At 33.4% G+C, this 19,980-nt stretch overlaps 1 protein-coding gene and 1 pseudogene across 1 annotated transcript; one reads left to right on the top strand and one right to left on the bottom strand.

Annotated features, from left to right (window-relative positions):
* Positions 1 to 1,357: 1,357 nt before the first annotated feature.
* Positions 1,358 to 1,475, top strand: LOC128131209 (5S ribosomal RNA; annotated as a pseudogene).
* Positions 1,476 to 8,619: 7,144 nt separating this feature from the next.
* LOC111881091 (agamous-like MADS-box protein AGL29) lies at positions 8,620 to 9,475 on the bottom strand. The gene has a single exon (XM_023877485.2). The coding sequence runs from the start codon at positions 9,417 to 9,419 to the stop codon at positions 8,745 to 8,747; it is 675 nt and encodes a 224-aa protein (XP_023733253.1). The 5' UTR covers positions 9,420 to 9,475; the 3' UTR covers positions 8,620 to 8,744.
* Positions 9,476 to 19,980: the final 10,505 nt, after the last annotated feature.

Below are 19,980 nucleotides of genomic sequence, written 5' to 3'. Positions count from 1 at the left end.
ACGAGTCACGTCGCGGGTCCCGAGTTCTCCAGTTTCTTCAGTGTCGAGTGGACTAGGTGAGTTAGGGAGTGGACTCAGCGAGTTAAGAGTAGACTCAGTAATGGAGGGACTCGGCGAGTTGTTCATACAACTCGGCGAGTCCAAGGCAATCTCCTTAAGGATTAAGAACAACTCGTCGAGTCTGTTCATCTGACTCGGCGAGTCGGATGAAGATCATCTGAGTTCTTGGATCCAGAGGGTACCCGTCGAGTCGATGCCACACTCGACGAGTATCAGCATGTAAGAGTTGAGCGGGGAATCTAGGACTCGGCGAGTCGGGTATCCCGACTCGGCGAGTCAGCCCTGAGTAAGTCAACTTTGACCAAGGGTAAAAAGGGTCATTTTACCCTGAGTATAGTGCTAGTGATTGATTGAGTGTGTTTATGGATTTGTAGCCGAGGAGATTCAGGAGCAGCAGCCGTTAGCTTTCCGAGCCGCACACTCATCCGCTAGCTTACGAGGTGAGTCTCCTTTCTGTAGGAACGGGTCTAAGGCCACAATGCCGGCCCGTCCAGTTAATAGTAGTTTCCGGACTTCGGCCCGATGTAGTAGTTCGTATGTTTGATGCCTTCGTGGTTCAGACACGTTTTATATGCTATGTGTATGTGTTTGTGTTCCGGGCCCCGGCCCGATGCAGTATGCAATATAAATGGTTATGATATGCTATCCTATGTGCAGTCAGTCCCGGACCTCGGTCCGATGCAGGGGACACGGTCCCAGCCAGTTCCGGACTTCGGTCCGATGTAGTCAGTTCCGGACTTCGGTCCGATGCAGTCAGTTCCGGACTTCGGTCCGATGCAGTCAGTTCCGGACTTCGGTCCGATGCAGGGGACAAGGTCCCAGTCAGTTCCGGACTTCGGTCCGATGCAGTTTCCGGGCTTCGGCCCGATGCAGTGGGCAAGGCCCAATATGTGTTTATGTGTTATTGTATGGTATGTGGTAGTTTGGGGGAGCTCACTAAGCTTCGTGCTTACAGTTTCAGTTTTGGTTTCAGGTACTTCCGCAAGCAAAGGGAAGAGCTCTGGATGACGGCATCGCACACACCACCGCCTCAGCTTTAGCCTGGGATTGATTTAGATGTTTGATCTGATGTAGCATGATACAGTTTTTCCGCACAATATTTTACTATGTTTTGGAATACAGCACGTATGGTTTTATTACATGATGCTCTGATTTCAGTTTTGACTATATTAAAAACAAAAATTTTTGGGCCGTATTTTTGGGTTGTTTCAAGTAAAGTGGGTTAGATCTGATCCCACATCGGCTGGGAAGGAGAACTAAGCATTCCTTAAAAGGGGTGTGGATACCTTCCCTAACACAACGCGTTTTAAAGCCGTGAGGGCAGCAGATCCCATAAGAACTCTGCAGTTAAGCGTGCTCGGGCGGGAGTAGTACCAGGATGGGTGACCCCCTGGGAAGTCCTCGTGTCGAGTGGCCCAAAGCGGACAATATTGTGATACGTGCCAGAGAGGGGGGTGTTACAAATGGTATCAGAGCTAGGGCACGGGTCGATGTGTTCGACAGGGACGTCGAACCCTATAATGGGGGGTGAAAGTGGGTTAGATCTGATCCCACATCGGCTGGGAAGGAGAACTAAGCATTCCTTAAAAGGGGTGTGGATACCTTCCCTAACACAACGCGTTTTAAAGCCGTGAGGGCAGCAGATCCCATAAGAACTCTGCAGTTAAGCGTGCTCGGGCGGGAGTAGTACCAGGATGGGTGACCCCCTGGGAAGTCCTCGTGCCGAGTGGCCCAAAGCGGACAATATTGTGATACGTGCCAGAGGGGGATGTTACACAAATGAACTTGGTACACCCAATGTTACATATCACCTAATCAATGTGCCGGTTAACCATACACACTCCATTTATCTATGATTAAGATCAAGTTACCCTTTGCCACACATTTCCAGTCCCAAATTAGTATGCCGGTTAACCACACATGCTCTACTAACGACTTAACAAGGTGAAAAGTGTAATTTCATGGATTAGCACCATTTTCACATTTTCCTAAAGTAACTAAGATTGTGAATTTAATAAAATTTAGTTACTTTATATGTATCATTATATTTTTAATAAGGGAGAATTAATGTCCTATCCTACCCGTTCGGCTAACGACCCTCCACCGGTAAAGGAAGCGGTGGGTGAGAGTGGACACCCATTAAACAACCATTTTATAGGCAGTTACCTTATACCCCCCTTATAGATCGGCTTCGTGAATGAGGCCTACTAACGGTAAGACTGACTAGTCTTACATATATATATATATATATATATATATATATATATATATATATATATATATATATATTATTATTAAACTTATATTATTATAAAGTATAAGGGTTGAATTTTAACTTTTAAAACTCTAGAGTTTGGAATTAAAGTTTTATTGATGAGACTTTACGAATTCCAAAACTTGAGGGCAAGCTTTGAAACTTGTCAAAACTCTTCACATTCATAAATTATGAGTTCAATTGGATATTAATGTATGAGACCTTTCATTTTCCATAACTTGAGGACAAGTTATGGAGGTCATTAAAATTCATCTAGATCATTTTTCTAACAACTAAAATTATCACATAGTCTATGATCTAACTAAGCTCATAATCAAGATAATTTCAAGTCAACAATTTCAAAGCAATTTTATTTATCATATAAAAACAACAATTATTTTAAAATTTTGACAATTATCTTGTGGTTGGATGAGTATAAGAACTACCAAATCATAAAAAACATTTCCAATGATCCAAAACAGTTTGTGTTAGTGTTCCCAATCCAAACCAGGCCAAGAAACTCGAAATTCTGCAAACAGAGCCTTCAACTCGTAGAGTGCATGAACTGGACTCGGCGAGTTGCTCTGTTACTGAGTGGACTCGTCAAGTCTGTTCAAGGACTCCACGAGTTCGCCAGTCAGAGGCTAAAATTTCGACTTTTTCAGCTTTGAAAAACTAGTAAGCATCAAATATAATAGAAAACAAACCTGGCTCTGATACCACTGTTGGGTTTTGAGCACTATAACACTCCTATAGTGTACATGCAACCCTAAATGCTTTGGATCTATTTTTTCTCTAATTATACATACATTTTGTTTTTCCAAAGCATTCACCCTAGCTAGCATACAATTGAAGCTATATAATAAAAACTTACTTTGGATGCTTACCTCTTGAGTAGGGTAGAGTTCTTGACCTTTGAAAGCTTGAGCACCTTAAGTGTGATGCCTCTAATGGTTCACAAACACCAATATTCAATAGGAGGCTTAAGAGAATAAGTTACTTATCTCAAAAAAATGATGTAACCGATTTTGGCTAATGAGGGTTCTATTTATAGTGTGGCAAATGCTAGGGTTACACTTTGTAAACCCTAATGCTCCATGACTTTTCACATTCTTATGCTCCATGGGTTTAACCTCCATGGACTATCCATGGATTATTTCATTGGTTTAGCCCATCTACATAATCATGGATCATTAGCCCACACTATAAGAATCATTGATTTACATAATCAATCCTCATATATTTAATTAGTTCTTTTGACCACAAAATTAATTCCAAATTAATTCTTGATCAATATTAATTAAATAATATGATTTCATATATTAATATATTATGCTTTTAATATATTGATAAATCATAAATAACCTTATTCTAAAAAGTCCATCCTATCAAATTGCAATGGTGAAGGCAACCCAAAAGGACCATGCTACTATCGATTCAAGTACATCACAGTTATAGTCATGGGCTTAGACACCAAATCCAACAAATAACACCCATTATGTCTAACTTGTCAATGTACGACTTCATTTTCAGAACATGTGCACATACATAATTTCCACTTTGATGTCTACTTGTAAATAAGGCTTGAGTAGTCTCATATTTATCAACTTAGGGAAAAGTTGACTTTGGGAGAGTCACAAGAGGAGGAAGATGAAGAGTTGAAGAAGCATGATGTCTAGTTCCACCATTGCTTGAAGAAGAGAAGACTTTTTCACCTTGATCATATTATGAAAGACCAACTTTAGAAGATTGTGGAAAACCATTTTCATAAGATTGAGGAAGACGATTTCTATCTTCACAAGACATCTATAAATGGAAAAAGAGAGAATTCAAGTTAGTTGATTTTATTCCTTAATTATTAACCCAAAATTTAAATTAAGGGTAGGATCCATATTTTCGATTTGAACTTTTAAGTGTAATGTTGTAATAAAATTCGAATCTATTTTGGGTAGGTAAGCCTTTTACCAATTTCAATCTTATGGAACTCCTAAATTTTTTTATGATTTATTGAATCTTATCAATGACATATTTAATCTCGGATTATGCTCTCACTTTTGTAACTATGATGCCGAGGATCACAAACGAAATGTGAATAACCATGCAAACCCACTTGACAATATTGATGTCTTTTATCCTCTCTAATTGATGTGTTGGTTAACCACACACTCTCTATCAACAATGATAATTTACGATTTACACCATCATTCAACTTTATAGTCCCAAATTAGTGTGTTGATTACCACGCACGCTCCACTAATGACATATAAAAAATGATGTGCGTTTTCATGGATTAGGATACAATTTCATATTTTTACCTAAAGTAATTAGAGTGGGGTTTAAAGAAAATTCTAGTACTTTATATAATTATACTTTGGATGTGGTTATGTCCTATCAAATCTGTTTGGCTAACGACTCTTCACCATACAGGAGAGTGGTGGGTGAAAAGGAAACTCATTCAACAATCATTTTATAGGTCGTTTCCTTATACCATCTTTGTAGCATAGTATCGTGAATGAGGCTTATTATTGATTTGACTAATTTGTCTTACACATATAGTAATTTAAATTATATAATACACCTTTTATATATATATATATATATATATATATATATATATATATATATATATATAAGGTGTATTTTAAAACTTTTCAAAATACAAGGTTTAAATATTAATTATCCAGATTAAACTTTTAATTGATTAATATTAAACAAATTATTATGTAATATTTATCTTTTAATTAAACTATTAATTAAATTAATTTAAATCAATTATGATTTAGTCTTTATCTTTTAATCAAACTATTAATTAAATTAATTTAAATCAATTATAATTTATTCTTTATCTTTTATTTAAATTATTAATTAAATTCATTTAAATCAATTATGATTTAGTCTTTATCTTTTAATTAAATTAATTTAAATCATTTTGATATTAAACAATTATTTAAATTAAACAATTAGTAATATAATTCAAATTTAATCCTTATCCAAAGCCCTACTAATTTTCGACAATTAGGGTTTAAGTTAGGTATGTCAACAGGGGAAAACAGGAAGGAAAGTGCATCCCCCACCCCACCCCCAAAATTTCACCGTTCCCCCCCCATCTCCACCCTGTCCTCGAAATGTCCAACCTTCCTACCCCAGCCCCCGCCCCCAAATCCCCTTTATTAACTCCGCCCCGGCCCCCGATTGATTTTGGGCTGCCTTTTTTGGGCTAAAATAAGTTGGTATGGACCTAGATGGTTGAAAGTGTACAACAGGGACAATGTTTTACTTTTTTGGTAAGCTGATCACATGGTCATCTCAGAAACAACACACCATGTCGTTGTCCTCTGGTGAGATCGAATTCATGCCAACAACTATGATTATGTGCTAATCACTATGGCTAGAAGCTTGCTGAGAGAATTGACCAATTGAAAGGACGAAAGTGTGATGCTATATGTGGATAACGAGCCAACAATAGCCCTCATCCAGAACCTTGTATTCCATGGAAGAAGCAAACATAATGACACCAAATTCCACTTCATACGTGAACGCATTGAGAACAAACAAATTGAAGTAAGGTACATCAGTGGATACGAATAAAGAGTTGATCCCTTAAAAAAGCATTGCCCCAGAATTAAGTTCGTTGAGATGAGAAAACTTTTGGGAATTGAAAGGGTTTAGGACACAGTCCAGGATTAGGGGGAAATTGTTGAATAATTATGATTTGGTCCTTAGTTTGACTAGGTTTGAAGGAGAATAAATTGGCTTAGAGACCACCTCTATCAGATCACATATATATATGCTAGTTTTTAGCTTAGTTAGTTAGTTTTTTTTTTTTTTGGTATTCTAAATAGGGAAAATTGCTATAAAGTCCCTACATATTAGCCTTATAATCAATTTAGTCCCTATAGTTTTTTTTATTCTATTAAGTCCCAAATACCGGTAATCGTATTCAATTTAACCCTTTGACCCGGTCAACAGGTCACCCAACTTTCAAAAATTACATTTTTGGCCCAAATTTCAAAATTTATTACAAATTTGGTCCAAAATTTACACTTTTGGCCCATATTTTAAATTTTGTTACAAATTTGGTCAAAACTTTATCCTTTTTGCCCAAATTTTAGAATTTTATTATGAATTCATCCTAACTTTAGTTTTTTTCCAACTTTTTTTCTCAAAAAGTTGTTTCTAATATGCTTTTTCTTTATAAAATCATATTTATACAAAAAAAAAACACATTTTCACATAAAAATCTTATATTTTCTATATAAAAACTTTTTTTTAAAAGTTTTTTGTATATGAAATATCTAGTTATAAAAATATGTATTTATTAAGTATGTAAATATATATATACAAATCCGTTTTTATAAAAAATGTATCCAAAAACGTATTTTACAATATATATATATATATATATATATATATATATATATATATATGTGTGTGTGTGTGTGTGTGTGTGCGCGCGCACAAATAGGTGTGTATTTATATTTTTTTCATAAAATCGTGTTTGCTTATATTTTTTTTTTTATAAAAACGTGTTTGAATAATTTTTTATATAATACGTGTTTGTATACATTTTATAAAATCGTGTTTGTATACATTTGATAAAAACGTGTCTGAATAATTTTTTATATAATACGTGTTTGTATATATTTTATAAAATCGTGTTTGTATATATTTTATAAAATGTATAAAAACATGAATTATATAAAAAATTGTTCAAACACGTTTTTATAAAAAAAAAATGTAAACAAAATCAATTTTATAAAAAAATATAGATAAAATAGGTGTTTGTATATTTTTTTTGTGAAATATGTTTTTGTATATATTTTTTATAAAAATGGATTTGTATATCTTTATATACTTAATAAATACCTATTTTTATTACTAGATATTTCATAAACAAAAACTTTTTTAAAAAAGTTTTTATATAGAAAATATAAAATTTTTATGTGAAAATACGTTTTTTTTAATAAATATGATTTTATAAAGAAAAAAACATATTAGAAATATTTTTTGAGAAAAAAAGTTGTAATAAAATTAACGTTAGGACGAATTCATATCAAAATTCTAAAATTTGGGCAAAAAGGGTAAAGTTTGGACCAAATTTGTAACAAAATTTAAAATCTGGGCCAAAAGTGTAAATTTTGGACCGAATTTGTAATAAATTTTGAAATCTGGGCCAAAAATGAAATTTTTGAAAGTTTGATGACCTGTTGACCGGGTCAAATGGTTAAATTGAATACAATTACCGGTATTTGGGACTTAATGAAATATATATATATATATATATATATATATATATATATATATATATATATATATATATATATATATATATATATATATATATATATATATTATACTAAATCGATTATAAGGTCAATATATAAGGACTTTATTGCAGTTTTTCCTTCTAAATAACATAAATTATACTCCGTTCTTATTAATAGAAATAAGAAGTCAAAAGTAAATTCCTCCGTCTCTAATCAGTCAAGTAAATTCCTTGCAGTATGGAGTGACCATCTCATTTAAGAGGTCAGGGGTTCAAGTCTCGGTCGAAAGATAAATGGTTATTTAGGACTAAATTAGTTAGTTTGCCGTTTCAAAAAAAAAATCACTCTTTATCGGTGAATGTGAATTCATTTGATCCTAGAAGGGCATTTGGACATATCTAAAAAGCAAAAAAGATTTAAAAAAAAATGAAAAGAAATTCCATTACAAATTATATCACAGATCATGATAGATTCATATTCTTTAAAATAGAAATCCTTCAAACTCCAAAATCGATTTATAGATTCCAAATTTCATGAAAACAATCCTACAATCATAGACGCCCGATGATACAATGGCTTCATGTATTTCTTATCTTACTTTGAACATGCATATTTTCTAAAACAGAAGGAAAAAAAAAACTATATAGCTATGAATTATAATTGTCACGTATCAGTTATTTTAAAATTTTTGATAAAAAATAACTATTTATTTCGTAAAGGTTCACTGTAAATTTCATTATTTATTGTGAAAATTACTTTTTGTACGGTCAAATTAATACAAATAATAAATAACTAGAGAAAATAATCTATTGCGGTATTTATTTTTATTTTTTTGTCTATTGCAAAATTGTTTTTCATAGCAAAACTATTTATATTGTTATATGATAATCACAATTTTTATTCAGTTTTTGTTTTGATGTCTTTAAAAATCATTTTTGTTGTAAAAGTAAGTTTTGTAGAACGAAGATGAAATGTTAAATTAAAAGAGATATTTCAACAAAATTGAAAACACAAAAACAAACCCAATAAGATCTTAAATGATACTTAATAAAAGTTTCTATTAAACCAAAATTTACTTTAGTAAAGTATCTAATGTAAGAATGCAGAAATCTAATTCAAATCTACGCTGAATATTTACGACATTAAGAACTTCATCTACGTAATTAACTAAAAATTCCAAAACCCCCATCGTACTCGAAGTTAAAACCACCGTCGTCGACTACTGCGCTTGCAGGAATATCCACCGGCGGTTGATCATTGCCGTTGTTCGAACCAAATAATGCATCAGAAGACTTGTTGATCATCATCAGTTCAACAGCTCTCGTCAAAACCTTCTTCTTCAACTCTTCCAATGAACAAAGATACCGTTGCAACTCCTCCACATCCAGCCCATCAACAGCCTCATCGTACCATCGTAATCCGCCACCGATCACCGGAATCGTCTCCCTCCGCTTCTTCTCAGCGTCCAACTCCCTTGAAACCTCCATGTAACGTTGATTGAACTCCTTCATGGGCAGCGGTGGTGGAGAGTTCGTGGTGGTTCCCGTATCCTCTCCGGTGGTGGTGTTGTTATTATTCAGATAATTGTCAAGCATGACGTCGGAGTTGAGGTGGCGAAACGTAAAGTGCCGACCACAGGGGGAAGTAACCAGGATGGAGATTTGGGCTCCGGTCAAGACGCAGATTTCAGCCGCTTTCTTGAAAAGTCCGGTGCTGCGTTTAGTGAAGGTGACTTGGCGGCTCTTGATATCTTCTATCTTCTTCGAATCGATCTTTCTTCTACGTTTAGTCGTTTTCTTGTTCATGTTAGAACCGCCGCCGACATTGGTTATATCCATGGTGGACTGGTGGTGAGGAAGGCGGAAGGCAGTGGGATGGTTCGTGGTCAATAAGTTTAGGGAAAACATATATTTATAACAAAATAATGTCCAAATAAAGATCAAGATAAAAAGATTATGATATATTTTTAAGAAAATTCCAAAAATAGCTACTTTCCTTAATGATTTATCTATTTTAGCCAAGAACTAGTATTTTTTCCAAAATTTTTATTCAGTATAGGTTTATTTTTCTTTTGTCATGTGTCATTTTATGAGGCATCCTAATTAATATAATATTATTTGTCAACCTATTGATTCTCCATTTCAAAATTGAAATTTTAAATTTTCTCATTCTAATTAGAGCTGTCAAAATTATACCACGGAAAACCAACCAACATGCTACCAACCGAACCAAGAAAGTTAGTAGCCAACATGTTTAGTTGGTAGTACCGTACCAATTGAACAATCTTGGTACGATAATGGTATAAAATTTTGAATACCATGGTAATTCGGTACCAACTAATTCATATATATATATATATATATATATATATATATATATATATATATATATATATATATATATATATATATATATATATATATATAAACAAAATCGTATATTTCAAATTTTCAATTGTTAGTTGTATTAGTGTTTAGAGTTTTAAGAACGTTATATAAGTTAGTTGGTTGCATTAGTCGATAGCTATTAACACGTTAAAACATAAAACTAAAATGTTACTTTAACGTTACTTCAATAGAATTATTTTGTAAATTAAAAGAACTACATAACCAATTTCTTTACTAAATATCAAAATTACCCGATGTATTTGCTTATTTTAAAATCTTACAATAGAAAAATAAAATAAGTCGATATATACAATTACCAATTTGTACCAACTAAACTTGTTGACAGCCAAATATATTGGTACCAAATATATTTGGTATGGTACTGGTAGCAATTTTTTTATACCAAGTATAATTGGTACGGTACACGGTTTAAGGAAAAACGAATTGGTACCATACAAATTTCACCCCTAATTCTAATTACATTAAATTAATAACACTAAAATTAAAATTAAAATCAAATTAATACATATTACAAGGTCACGCATTTATTTAAATTAATGATTATAATTTTATATAACTAAAAAATATCTCTTAATTAATAATTTATTTAAATAATTGATTTATAATTTTGAATTTTTAATATGAAAATTTAATTAATTTTGTAACTGTGGTTCTCACGGGTTATAAACTAGTAGCTTATAAAACCGTAGGTGGTGATTAAGCATTCCCACGGTCAATGCATGGCTCACTACGGGTTAATGTTGTGTTGGCTAAATTTTCGGGTAAGGGGCTATTGTCTCATGGGTTGTTTACTGTTTTAAGCCTATAAACTTGTATTATATAAAGTTTTAATTTTTATTTGTGGTCATTTTTGGATTTTGAAGATTAGAAAATCTTTGTCAATGGAGCTTTTAAAGAACAATCATTGTTTGGCTAACAATAGACAAGTCATTCAGAAACTGGTTAATTTAGTAATTTTTTCTAGATTTTTTTTAAAGGAAGGTTGTTAGTTGTTACTTTGTTATATTATTAAATAATATTCTAATTAGTCGAAATAAGTCAAAAACAAATCAATTCATTGAAAATAGAAAATTTTATTAGGTTTTTTTCTTAATTATCGGTTGATAAAAATTGGCTAAATTAGCCCATGAGTATATTCATGGAATAACATGAAAATTTAACATAGAAAATATCCTGAAAGTTTAATAACACTGTAATATGAATATTTTACAGGAAGATGACATACATTTGCGTGTCGTAACCTTACGACTTGCACTCACGACACTCATTGCGTGTCAAAGAAACCCTTGTCATAAAGGAAGGCGACATACATTTTTGCTTGTCATAATTTTAAGTGTTTTAAAATAAATTAATAGGTTTATTAATTTTCAAATTAAATAACACTTAAGGTATCATAATATAAAATAACATATCATACAAAATAAACAACCTATTTAACAATATATAATATGTCAAATATAAATAATCATTCTAATCTAAATAAATGTAATTTATTTATATTAAGGACATTTCTCTAACTATATAATCTGGTAATACATTGTCATACAATTAAGCTGCATAATATTAGTGCTTTGTCTAGTGCAGAACTCTTTTAATGCCATTTCTCTAATTATAGCTCCAACCAAAACTTTTTCCACTACCTGTAGAAATGTTTACGTGTGAGTTAGTTCCAAAATAAAAATACAATAAAGAAATAAAACCCAACCCCACTTGTATGTGTCACAAATAAAGAAATGTTAATATAAATTTAACTAAGATAAATTATTTAAAGGAAAAAGTTAAAAGTGATGGGTTTTCTGTAAAACAAATAAACTAGAAAAAACTAAGTTCACATGCAACCTACTTTGGATCTATGTTTTGACTATTAAACATATAACTTTGAATTGCAAAACAAGAACCCTAATGGAAGAGACTATTTTCGAAAATAACAAATTAGGGTTTAGAATCACATACCTTTCAATTGTTAAAGTAAAAAATTGATAATCCTTTTGATCTTGATCTTTTTGGAAGCCTAGCACCACAATGGTAATGCCTCTAATGGAATCACACTCAAGAGCTAGCAAGAAGGAAACTATATATATATATATATATATATATATATATATATATATATATATATATATATATATATATATATATATAGTTTCCTTCTTGCTAGCTCTTGAGTGTGATTCCATTAGAGAGAGAGAGAGAGAGAGAGAAAGAGAGAGAGATGAGGAGGAGGAAGAGGAGGAGTATGCAATTTCGGCCTAGGGTTTATTCAACAAGGAGTGGTGGTCGAAATTTTGGAGCTAAGAGGCTCCTTAAATAGTTGAGGTAGCTAGGGTTTAAGGAATAGCCATAATGTTCCTTTGCTTAAGGCCCAAGCTAATCCAGAAGCCTTATTCAAGGCCCTTGGGCGAAATCATTAGGGTTTCCACTAAGAATTTCGTCCACCTCCACCAAGGAGGTTCTGGAATGTTTCTTCCAACTATTTAACAATTACAAACTAGTCCCTATACTTTATAATTAATACAATTAACCCTAAAATTAATTCCAATTAACGTCTCGTTAACTATTAATTAAATATTGTGATTTCTAATTTATATAACATTTTCCTAACACATTAATAAATCATTTATATTAATTTATTAATCTTATAATAAATTAATTTCTCTCCTTTCATAATTTCCTTGTCCAATTGCTAGGTTTGAGGGCAACCCAAAAGGACTGTGTTGCTATCAATTCAAGTACATATCAATTATAGTTATGGGATTCGACACCCAATCCAACAAAAAGTACATACCATATTACATGCTATTAACTCCAATAGTGACAACACATCACCCGAATCAGACAAACTACCATGAGATACCTTATTTACTAATGGAGCCACATGCTCTAAAATTGCTTGAATAAACTGCTCATCTCTCTAAAAAGACCTGAAAGTCAGGTGTTTGTATATACATAAAAAAACATATGGTTCTAATCTATGAAATATAAGCGGGATACATATGAAAACTCTAAAAACTGAATATGACAAACTTATATAAATGTAACATATTACATACCCCACCTGAATCAGTAAAGTAACCACCCATTACAGAAAACTCCTTTCAGTAGACTTACATCACCAGACTTGCAACAACCTGCAATGGTAGAAAAGAAAAACAAAATTACATATGTATTTCATGGAATAATCTAGAAATCTGGGATAAAATTAGTCTTAAGGGTATTTTCAAAATTCTTTCTTTTTAAAAGTTTTTTAGTTAGTTTAGGTGTCTAATTTTTATTGTATATATAGGGTGGTTATGTATTAGTATTTTATGAAGTTTGTATTTCTATGTATTAATAAAAGCTTAATAATTAAGGAAATTTTATATAAGATATTTTTCCCATGTTTTGTTCTTCCCCTGTTCCTCTGTATCACATTTTGTACCTGTTGCTATGTTCCTATTCTTGCTGTGATTTTAGTTTGATTATCTTAAATATACCTTAGTGAACAAGCTATAATCATCAGCCCGATTCTTATTCACTGTTATCTTTCTTCCTATTTTTGTCCCCTGTTGGTTTGTACTTGTCACAAAGCCTAAACCTTGTTGATCAAGGTTAACAAATTCCACTAATTTTGCTCAATATTGAAAAGTGAACCACTTCTCAAAATAAATGCATTTCATACATTTGAATAACCACTAATGTGATGTATACATGATACCTTGGTGGGACAGAATTTGAGACAGTTTTCTACTTGATCAGAATCTATAACTTCATCATTCAAAGCTAAAATTACGTCCTACAAATGATGGATAATGTTGCAGTTAGTCATTAATAGCTAGTTTTGTTTTTAATAAAAAAATGTAGAATTTTCTTCTCCTTCCCAAAACATATTTCTTATCATACTTTGGACTTTTTGTTGATATCACCACCTGTTATAATTATATAAAAAATGAGACAAGAATGATACTAAAAAGATCAAAACTGAAAAAGTGCTTTAGTCTTCAGGATCTAAAGTAACATCAAACATATTGAACATTAAAGAGAAATGAAAAAGAGACTTCATGCCCCTCATCAACTTAAGAACACCATCTAGAGGATTGCTCTCCATAACTGAGTCATCATGTAAGTTATTGAAATAAATCAAATATGTGGTTTAGTTTCCTTGAATAATTGATGAGAATATCTCTGAACCTTCATGCTCCTCATATCATCCAATACTTCTAACATATATTAGGGAAGATTGCAATTTCACTGGACAATCACAAAAAAGAAAATAATTTTTTACTTTTTTCAACTAATTTCTAGAAATTATCAAAAAATTGTCATGCTTTCCTTCTCTACAAACCATATATTTTATAACCTTATGTTCTTTTATATTATTTGTGAGAAATTAGTATAGATAACTAGATACCATTTTCATCAGTAACTTGCTTCAGAACACATGATCTGCCAGAATGTAAAATGACCATTCTTAATTTGACAATAACTACAAAAAAATAAAACAATATTTGATGAGTTTGTTATATAATTTTTTTAGAGGTGGTTAAAATGCTTATACATAATTCATAAGAAAAAAATGATGCTGACCTAGAAACATCATTGATGAAGATATCTCATGACTCATGTCGATATAGAGTTCAAGAATCTAAAATATGGTAATAATATGCTTCCTTGTTGATTTAGCATGACAATTTATCATTTCATAAAGCAACTTCAGTTGATTAGATTGAGAAGCAAGTGATCATTTGTTAAAAGGAAAATAAAATTTTAGTTGAGGAATTACATCAAACACTTGGTGGGTATGAAAAATTGTATTGTTATTGTGATCTGAGACGTATCTCTCGAACTCAATTAATGAACCATATTGGATCTACATCATACTCAGATCAAATAAAACGAGTTTAATACTTTGTTTTTATAACATGGATCCGTTTTTTACTTTGTTCTATAGAATGATGTGGGTAAATAAAACTCACGAAATCAATATGGAGAGATGTAAACGTTGGTGAAATTATGAAAACAATGATAGAGAGATAGATAGATAGAGAGAGAGAGAGAGAGAGAGTGAAAGAGAGAGATAGAGGGTCAATGAGTACATTAGGGCTACCTAAGACACCGATCTATATCGTGTCGCTGCTGAAGGGATCGAGCATCAACCAATGCCGACAGAAGAGAGAACACTCATCCCTGATCGACATCAAATCGAAGTTGCGGAAGATCTCCAAAATCAACTCATCTGGTAAATTTGAATTTTGCGATGATTAAAATCGCTAAAATGTTGAATCGGATGTAAAAATGAGAGAATACGTAACACAAATATTGTGAGTCTACTGATGAAAAGTTGGCCCTTAAAATCGTCCACCCTTTTTCCTTAATTCGAATCCTAAATCGTATTTTGAACTAGGAGAAATAAAAAACCATGGAGAAATGGAAAATGATCTTGAATGATGAGGTGTTTTGATTGTTCTTCAAAAAAGCCCTAGAAATAGTCCTTGTAATTTTGTGATAAGAAACACACGTCTTGTAAAAAATATAAAGCGACATTTGTAGAGGACACACATTTAAGATAAAGTTCCCTCCATGTTTGTAATTTTTCTTTTGGACACTAATTTTAGAGAGCGCACAAATGTGTGTCCTCTATCCTTCAAATTTTGAAAAGCTGACATTATTTTTAGGACACACAAAAAATGTGTATCATAAATCAATGTGTGTCATCGTCCACGTGTCATTAAAGGTGTAACGCTCTAAATATTCAAACAAAATTTTCATTTTTAAAAACCACATGAAAACACAATCTCACATTTCTCAAATCACAAATGTATAAGTTGTTTAAAACACAAGAACAAAAAATGTTTTATAATATCCCAGGATCCTCAAAACATAACTCAAGCTGGTGTGTACAATCATGCCGACGCCTTACCGCGATCATGAGAAGTACCTGAAACACATACCACACAACACGGTAAGCACGAAGCTTAGTGAGTTCCCCAAAATATCACATACATAAATAATAAGCCTCACATGGCTATAGCTCGGCATGGACCATCCGGTCATGCGTCTCAGTGAGGACCCTCCAGTCTCACGACTTGATGTGGACCCTCCAGTCATGTGTCTCAGTGAAGACGCGTCGGTCGCATAGCTCGGGTTGGACCCTCCGGTCATGTGTCTCAGTGAAGACCCTCCGGTCTCACAACTCGGTTAGGACCCTCCGGTCCTTTATCTCAGTGAAGACCCTCTGGTCTCACAACTCGGATGGACCCTCTGTTCCTAACTCAGTAAATCATAGACATATATCACAAAGACAAAATGCATAATATCACATAACTGAATATAAACACATAGGACCCCCCCCCCCCCGGTTCAATAACTCAAATAAGACCCTCCGGTCACACAGTATTACTACTCAGGTAAGTGTAGTGAGAAGACTCACCTCGCCTAGTAAAGCAATATATATATCCCACACTCGAACTGCTGGTCTAGAATCCACTCCTTCATGGCTTGCAAAATCCACAGCTTGACCAAAACCCTAAAGTCAACGGAAGTCAATTGTCAAAGTTGACCCAACTCGTTGAGTGCAACTCATGAACTCGTCGATTTCCTTAGTACTCAGTAAATCCCGAAAACCCAAGTAAACTCGCCGAGTTGCTAGCCAATTCATCGAGTCCATGCAATGTCCAGAAGATCAGGGAAAACCCTACGCACTCGTCGAGTTGCTCCACCAAATCGTCAAGTTTACTATGACTCCAAAAACGGGAAATCTCAACTCAACTCGTCGAGTTGGATGCCCAACTCGTCGAGTTCTTCAGCTATTACATAATAAACACATTCCAGTCGATTACAATGCTCTAAACTCCAGATCCAACTTCCTAGGATGAAGTTAGCACATAAAGTTGCTAACTTTACGATCATGCAATGCCTCACAAGGCTAAAACACCAAAAACTAAGCTCAAAAAGGGTTTAGGACATGAAGATGGGTCAAAGCTTCATAAAGCTTGAGACTTTATGTACATGAGGGCTTAGAGGATTCCAGATATTCAACTACTCCTCATGGACAAGCTCAACCCGAAAATGGCCCTCATTTTGCACCAAAATACCCATAATCTCACACAAGAAGAGATCTCAGAAATGGAAAGCCAAGGTAAGGACTTTTCACCTCCAAATAGATGCTACAACTATATGAATGTTGGATCTAAAGAATCCTTCCTGTTCCAAGCTCTTCACTCTTCAAGCTTCCTCCAGGAATGCACACTTTTGGCTTCACACACTCAAAATATGGGCTAGCTCACTAGGGTTTCTCTCTGGACGTGATAGGGTGATGAAGGAGGCGGGTAAAGGAGTTAAAGTCTGTAAGTCCCTAAATCTCTTTGATGTATCAATCCGATCCACTTGATTGTGCGGAATCCCAATCAAGTGGATGATGCAAGATAGAATGGAGAAGAAGAAGAAAAAGAAGATAGTGATGAATCTTCAATACACACATTGATATTGAATGATGATCTGATACATAATATTCGCACACACTCACACGTTCTCTCCTTGTTTCTCTCTCTAGAACACCATGTATAATAATGGCAACGCCTTTCACGTTTTCTACTCTCCTTGTACACTCCTTTACACACCCTTTTTGACACTATATATATGTATGGACAAAACCCAAACCCAAAACCCAATAGCTAGACCGAAATCACATGTGATTTCGGTCCAAACTACAACAAAACCCAAGACTGTATTCGGCCCTAGACCGAAAACTATAAATGCCTAAAAAAGCAAAGTACAAACCATAAATTTAGACCTAACAATATCCCCTTTGGTTTATAGCTTTTTTTTATAACCCAACAAACTCCTACTGGGTTTGTAGCTTGCTTTTCTTTTTAATCATTCGTTTGAGCTTGGCTTTAATGTTTATCTTCGATTTCTTCACAACTTCAAGATGAACATATGAATCTTCAATATGAATGACTTCATCTTGAACAGTTGGGCTTTTCTTCAAAAATTTGACTCTGAACGCACGTTGGGTGAGGAGACTTCTTGTAAAGATTCTTAAAAATCAACACCTTCAGCTTAAAAATCTTCAGAGAGAATAACAGAGAGACCGATTCTTCTCAATCACTTAAGCAAGTTCAAAGATAGCAGAAAATTGATTGAGGAGGCTTCAATGCAATTTGTCACTTAATCTTCATGTAGAAATTCACCTTGCTTCTGGGGTTGAAAGATTGTATGTTGAAAGAATAATCTTCACTTCATGTTCCTTTGAATGAACGTTCTTCAGCGATCACCGTTGGGCCTTGAAAAGTAATCATGACTAAAAAGTCCATGTGGATCACAAAGTTATAAAAGCCCTTCTCACCATAGTTGTTCAAGGACCCAACCTTGGCTTAGATGGAGACTTCTTGCAGTATCTGTGTGAAAATACAGCCTCCTTGAGTCTCTTCTTCCTTTAAGTTCTCATTTTAAGGCAACCAAAACTTTAAGATAAAAATAAAACTAAAAAAAAACTTAGCACGTAAAAGAAATAACTAAGAAATAAAAATAAAAGTAAAATACTCAAAAACAATATTTTTGGAATTTTCAAATTTTTTCTGAAAAAGAAATAAAAAAATATTTTTTTTAATTTTATGATTTTTGTTTGATTTTTTTAATTCTCCCCCTAAATTTGTGCATAGAGGAAAATTATGAACAATTTAAAAAAAAAAACAAAGGCTTTTGGGATCAAAGTTATCAAGCAATTCGATATCGTTTATCAGCACACACCTGCATGTCTAGCTCTGGTCAATCACCGGTATTATGATCCACTTAAACACAAAGGATATTAATAAGTTGGACCGATTAAAAGTGACAAGACATTGTACCTATATTCCTAAATAGACCATTTAGATGACAACGACCAAGGATATTGTTGTCCACTTAAATTCAACAACAAGATCTACAGAAAACCTTTAAATGGTTCGGTTTTAGATGTACTAGAATGTGTTCCCCACTTCCCAACATACCCCCATAATCAAGAACTTCTAATTCTAAAGAATTCCTTACTTTAGGTGAGTATTCAATCATTTATAGAGAAGATAGATATAGAAATGCATATGTTGTATCCCAGGTCAGATGTCCTCTAATCACGCAGAGGGAACAACATATGACTAACATACATAGAGGGTTAGAAAGATAGTAGGGTGCATATGTTGTGTCCCAGGTCAGATCTTCTGATCACACAGAGGGGACATCATATGGCTAACAGATAAAAAGAATTGCATAGAAAAGGAGACGCATAGAGATAGAGTTGTATATGTTGCATTCCAGGTCATATATGTTCCAATCATGCAGAGGAGGCAACGTACGAATGACAGATAAAAAACAAGAAAATAATTTCCTACAGACCTACTTTATCAGAACCTCCAGTCGTCCTATCAGTACCGGAATTAAGGACATGAGTCCATACATCGAGGAAATGTTGAGCCACAGTTCTTGATTTGTATGACTTTAATGTATCCCGCAGGTTCCCATGTTTATTTCACTGCTCAATCTACCAGAGCGTCGTATTTTCAGTCTGAATGAAACTATCTAAGTCCACACTATCAAGTCCTTTCACTGTCAGATATGTCTAGTCCTTTTGAATCGTTTGTGCCTACTAACACATTGAGCACAAAGTCTAGACAATTAAGCTTTAGTACCTTACACTTGTTTAAACCGCCCGTTATCACTCATTCTTAATATCACTTCCTAAATAATCACCTACAAACGAAAAACCATACAGACATATTTTTGTATTTTTGTCTAATAATTTTATTTTGTATTTTGTATTTTGATTTCTCTCCCTAAATTTGTGAATGGGGAAGAAAGAAAATTAAACCACAAATTTTAAAAAATTGTCTTCAAAACGAATCATTTTAAGACAAACTCAAGAGAATTGAGAAAACACAAACCATAATTCACCAATTGAAGTTGCATCCAGATGATCTAAGAACAACACGCACATGCAACAACACATTCATTCTTAGTTGTGTCTTAATTTCGGAACAGA

This window comes from Lactuca sativa, chromosome 1, assembly GCF_002870075.4.
Source record: "Lactuca sativa cultivar Salinas chromosome 1, Lsat_Salinas_v11, whole genome shotgun sequence".
NCBI classification, from domain to species: Eukaryota; Viridiplantae; Streptophyta; class Magnoliopsida; order Asterales; family Asteraceae; genus Lactuca; species Lactuca sativa.
Note: the sequence above shows the minus strand (reverse complement) of the source record. Positions and strands in the feature narration are given on the sequence as shown.